Source organism: Acomys russatus, chromosome 31 (genome assembly GCF_903995435.1).
Source record: "Acomys russatus chromosome 31, mAcoRus1.1, whole genome shotgun sequence".
NCBI lineage: Eukaryota > Metazoa > Chordata > Mammalia > Rodentia > Muridae > Acomys > Acomys russatus.
The window spans coordinates 39,912,333-39,918,332 of NC_067167.1; the positions used below are offsets into that span (position 1 = coordinate 39,912,333).

Consider the following 6,000-nt stretch of genomic DNA (forward strand, 5'->3'; position numbering starts at 1 on the left):
TTTAAAGTAGAAAGAGACAGTGCTTTGCCTAGTTTTCATAAATAATGGCTTTTGATTGTAGTCTATGCAAGTGGACTCCTAGAAATGTCTGTCCTGGTAAGAGTCTCTGTGGCTGAAGGCTCAGTAACTGTGCACCAAGTCTACCATCGCTCTCACAACCCCTGGCTGTGAGAAGCTGTGACTCATTGTGGTCAGTGGAGATGGTTAGGTCCAGATTTACATCCACTAATTTGGAGACATATTTAGCTTACTGGCGATTTTAATGCAAATTAAGACTGGTAAGGAGGGGAAAACCAGACTGTGTCTGAGGGCTATGTTTTGGTCTGGTCTGAATGGTGGTACTAAACATATTTCCTTAGGAAGGGGAAAGAAGAGGGAGCTAATTGGCATGAATAGAATAGTATGTAGATTAATAGGTGAACCAGGGTTTATATTAGTAGTTCGTCTAAGTGTATACATCTGGTTATCCTGTGCTTAGAGATTTGATCCACAAATGAATATTTTATACCTGGAAATTTATTTTTGTGTGTGTATGAATGCTGATTTTAATCAAAGGCAGCATTTCTTTCTCCTGTTATTTTTTCATTCAGAAATGCTGAAATATGAAATATAATAAAATTAATATGGGGCCATTCTCCCTTCAGAACAAAAATTACAAATTGCTGAACTTTCTCCTTTTATACCTTGCTAAACCAACAACAACAACAACAACAACAACAAGACCAGGAATTAGGTAGAATTGGGACTTTATGATCCTTCCCTGTTGGCCATGGTTGGCTTCATCTTGAACAGGTCTTACGGATACAGCCACAGGCTCTGTGAGTCCATGGCTCCATCGTGTCCGGAAGTACCGCTTCCCTGCAAAGGCTTCCCTACTTCTGGCTGTTAGAATCTTTCCAGCCTCTCTCTAGCAATGGTCCATGAGCCTTGAGGCAGTGGGGCTGGGCTCCAGCACAGCGCTTCTCCACCTTCCTAAAGCTGTGACCCTTATAGTCCCTCCCCAGCCTCAACATTGTTTCCATTGCTACTTCAGATATGCACCTTTGCTACTGTTACGAATCATAATGTGAACATCTGTGTTTCCTGGACGGTCTTAGGCATCCCCTGTGGAAGGGTCATTTGGCACCCAGAGGCCACGCCCCACAGGTTGAAAACCCCTGCTCTAGCCGATGCACTTACCTCCATGTACATGTGGGAGTGCTGAGTTCACTCCATGTGTTGAGAGAAAGGCGAGCACACATGAAGTTGGGAGTGAGAGAGAGGAAATGGTGGGTTTGATCAAGACACGTTATATGCATGTATGAAAGTCTCAAACAGAAAAAAGAAAGAAAGAAAGAAACCCTGCCAAAGAGGAACAGAAAAAGGAGTTAACTAGAAAAATGCACTTCTGGTTGAATTAACCAAACAAAGCTATTCAGGTAAAAACTAAAAATTTCTTGTGCATCAATTGCTTCCTTTTCATGGAAAGAGGTGAGTCGCGTATCTGAAGGAGAGCAGACCTCGTAGTACTGACCTTGGATCTGGAAAATATGATTCAGAGCACAGAAACATGTTGATTGCTTCATTGTTATTGCCGCTCACCTGGACAGAACGCGTATAAATCCGCAGCTACCAAGCAGAATCAGCCATATGGCTTGTGGTCTCTGCCAAGGTCTAGGGACATGTATCACACTTGCTGCTCAGCAGCATTCATCACGTCTGGCACTGCAGGAAAAGGGCAGCAAGGGAGACGGAAACTCATCCTCCCTCTTTCTGTACCCTTCCTTAGTCTCCCTGTCCGTGCACTGAGGCACCAATGTCTAAGAGCAATGGAAGGGATATAACACTAGAATGTGACTAGAAAGACATCATCAAGCACTAAGGCGCTAGGCCAGGGCAGTGAGACCAGTGAGCCGGCCCAGAGCTACTCCCCAGCAAGGCTGCGCAAAGTGCACCTTCAATATGTGCCTGTCCCAGTGTGTGTGTGTGTGTGTGTGTGTTTATGGAGACTATGTTTCTAACTATATTAAATATTTATTGAGCACTAGGTATCTGTCTGACAGTATGTTAGCAGACATGATTTCTGGAGTCTTAAGCATTGTATTCTAGCAAGTAAGATTTAAAGGCAAATATTAACATAGAAACACACAGAGAGCTAGCCAATTTGCAGGCACAATAGACTTAGCAGAAGAGAAACACAGAGGCTGTGGAAGTCAACAGTAAGGGATGTGAATTCAGACCCTTACAGCGTCCCCAGCAGAAGTGACATTTAATGCAGAAGGGCTGAGTCTTGATGGAACATTTGGTATGGTCTTTCTGTAAGTCCTGCAGATTAAGATAGTGAATGGTGTTCTATAAAGCAGGCAAGGCTTCCAGGGGAACAGTTTGATTGCTGAGTTAGAGAAGCAGCTTTGTGAAGGCGGGATTTCCAAAGAGCCTGGAACTAAGGTGTTCCTCCCCAAGGAAGGCTTCAGCCCATAAATAAGAAATATGCACAGTAGGAGCAACAACATGCCTTGACAGTCTGCCTGAGAAGAGCAAGGGCGCCTGAGCAGCGGAACAGCGAGGAGGGAGGGAAGGGAGTGGAGAGAGAACCACAGAGCCTCAGACAGAAGCAGGAGAACACGTGAGGGTGTGATGCTAAGTGAAAGAAGCTAGGCATAGACAAGGACAATTATTCCAGTCAGGTGGAAACATTTAGGGCAGTTGAGTTCGTGGAGGAAAAAACAGGTTGGTGGTCACCAGGATCCAGGGCAAAGGGTAAGCAAGTGGCAGCTCCACTGCCTCCCCTTTTGGTCCAGGGTCTCATTTGGCAGCTGGTTAGACATGGTGATGTGTGCATCCATTGACTGACAACAGGCCTAGGCAGGGCAAATAAGCAGTAAGTGTGGCATATGGGAAAGTTAGGCCAGCCTTTCGTTGGCTAATTGGGAATGGTACACCGCTGGCTGCTGAGGCAGGAGGGTGTGTGGTCAGTCTCAGCCCCAATTCAGTGAAGCGTGGTTGGGTTTTTAAATTCACTTCTTAGACCTTCTAATTGTTGCTGTTTTTACTAAAGAGAGACAAGCAAACATTATGGCCCAACTCTTCCTGTCAGAGAAAATAACATTACCTTTATCCTTGGTGTTCCCTGTGCACTTTTCTCCTTTCAGAAAGAATTGCCTTGGATTGTTGGCCATTTCCTACTGTTAGTTTTGGTACCACCATTATATTTATATTCCTAACCAGAGTTTTGCACATCTTTGAATTTTAATTGGATGGCCTTTTTTTATACAATAACATTTTCTGTAATTTGCTTTGTTCCACTCAGAGTTATATTGCTACGATCTACTTTGTGGGTCTGATTGACTCCTCTTTCCAGAAGCACATTTTTTATTTTCAATCAGTCTCCCTTTGCTGTACATTTGGATCACCCTAAAATTCATTGTCTGAGCCACAGGTCCTGTTTTGTCTGGATTTCGTTTTGTGGACTTCATTTATTTATTCTCATGGTTATATTCTGAGAAAGTCTCTCATAATTTAGTACCCATCCTCCTGTGGCTGAATATTGAGTAGACTCCATGTTATTTGTGATTGCCAACAGCTGATAGGGATGATCTGGTACTTAAATCTTGGTGCATGAGTGCTAAAGGGGCGGTTGTGTCTGTACATAGAAATGGAATTCTGCAGAACTAAGGAGTTCATTTGTATCCCTACTAAGAGCTAATGCAAGTACAGAAACACGTTTTTGCTAACACTTGACACCAACTGGAAATATGTGTCAGTCCAGTTTGGGGAATATGGCATAGTGCCGTGGCTCTAATTTCTACCTCTTCATTCACTATGAAGGTTGAACACTTGTGTGCATGTGTGGTGTGTGTACATGTGTATGTAGGTCCAGTACATGCGTATGCGCTCATGTGTGGAGGCCAAAGCTTGACCTTAGGTAAGCGGCTCCTGAGGAACAGCACCGAAGGTTGTCTTCTGGTCTTCACATGTACTTGTCCACAGGATCACGCAGACACCGGGGCGCACAGATGCGCAAAAACACCAAAGAGAGACAGAAGCAAGCAAAAGAAGGGAGAGATATGAGTTTGTAACAGAATCTAGTTAGTTTTTGAACCTAGGGATTCAAATATTACTTTCCCACTTTATTTCTTCCTGCACCTCATATTATTACACGTAGGCTAAGTCTTAGTACTCTGTCCTTCATAGTTTTTAATTGTTTAATCACATTTTCTTTTTGTGTCTGTGTTACATTCTCAATAATTTGTCCAGATAGGTCTACTACTTCATGAGTTCCCTTTTTAGATTTTTAAAGTTTTTTAGTTTTTTAAAGTGTATTTCAGATATTTTAAACTAGATTTTTAAGTTTATTTTTTTATGTTCATTGGTATTTTGCCTGGAGTTACAGACAGGTGTGAGCTGTCATGTGAGTGCTGGGAATTGAACCTAGGTCCTCTGGAGGAGCAGCCAGTGCTCTTAACCATTCAGCCCTCTCTCCAGCCCCCTAATCACTAGAATTTTAATTAATTTGAAAATCTGATAACTTTATGAACATAATTCTTTTATATTCTGTTTGATAAATGTAAAACTTGATGCATCTCTGAATCTTATTTTGCATTATTTTGTTACGATAAGCTTTCACTCAGTGCACATTATTTGTATGTATCTCTCTTTTACTGTGTGTGTGTGTGTGTGTGTGTGTGTGTGTGTGTGTGTGTTTAGTATGAGCTCAAGTTTCTTGCAGTTGTATAGGGACTTCTTAGTGCTGGGTTGAATGTGAAGCCACTCGTTTCTGCTAGGTTCCTGAGAGTACACCTTGCACTGAACAACTTTCTGGTCAATGATTATCTGTGCATCTCCTAGAAGACCGAAAAGACACATGCTGCCAGCTTGCCAGCTCGTCCAGCAGCAGCGGAAGGTTTATGTGGGCGTAAGAGCAATCATGGCTCTGCGTTAAGCTTCCCCTTAGGTTTCCCACCAGCACAAGCCCTGAACATTTAAACCCTGCTCCAATGAGAGCCGTGCGTGCAGTTATGGACTACAAAGCTCCAGAGCTCATCCTCCAAATACACGGTATTTTTCATACATGTAGTTTTCATGAAAAACGGAATCTGGAATGTGCAGTGTCCAACTTGCGTTTAGTTATACTCCTGTAACTCACAGAACCTGAAGAATTCAGGCAATGGTTTGTGAACATGCTTGTTATTCCAACAAAACAAAACACCTACCATTTGCCCCATTACCAAGGGATCTTACTGAAAATAGGTTTGATTATTGCTTCTCTGTGTTTCCTCCCCCTCCCACCCCCAGAAATGGACTTTCCAGTTGTTCTCCAGCCTACAAATGCAAATGAGAAGACACAGCTCATCAGAGAGGGATCTCGAAGCTACTGCACAGACTCTTGATGTTCAGCCACGGAGGGTTCGCAGCGCCTCTGCTTGGTTCAGCCATGTCTCTGGGTGGTCGCAGGGGAGGTGGCAACATGAAACGCTGTGAACATATTCACGTTTGTATTTTATTTTTAGGTTAAGGGGAGGGTGATTGCTACATAATTTTCTCACTTTCTCTTTGAGTAGAATTCCCAATGAAAAGTATTCAGTTTGATGAATAAAGGCCTGAAGAGTTGTTTTATGCTTCTCTCGTGAGGTAAGGCGGAGGCAGCGGACAGGTGCCATGAGTCTGACCCTCAGGTGAGCCAGGTGCTATTCTCCACACACTAACGTTGTACTATTTCAGAGGAGAGGACACTGATCTCCCACAGTCATCTTGCTTGCCACGCATGTCACACACAGAGCATGCAAAGGAGTCGAGAAGGAATTTGTGTTTGTGGAGCTCTTGGTTGGTGTTTAAAATGGTTACAGACATATGATCCAGAAGAGAAATGGCATTTACTGAAAACCAACGAGTAAAACCAGCAACAGATAGGTTTAGTGCATGCTTTTAGGCTGGCGTCTAAAATGACAGAAAAATATTCAACATTAGTTAATTCTCAGAACTGAGCCAGGTACTAAGCCTGAGCTTGATCCAGCCCAAAGA

At 43.2% G+C, this 6,000-nt stretch overlaps 1 protein-coding gene across 1 annotated transcript in view; it reads left to right on the forward strand.

The window, feature by feature from the left end:
- The window catches only part of Dnajc5b (DnaJ heat shock protein family (Hsp40) member C5 beta), a 173,305-nt gene extending 167,589 nt beyond the window's left edge, over positions 1-5,716 (forward strand). The window contains exon 7 of the mRNA XM_051172972.1: positions 5,275-5,716. Coding sequence (XP_051028929.1) covers positions 5,275-5,369 — 95 coding nt within the window. The 3' untranslated portion in view covers positions 5,370-5,716. The remainder of the gene's footprint in view (positions 1-5,274) is intronic.
- Positions 5,717-6,000: the final 284 nt, after the last annotated feature.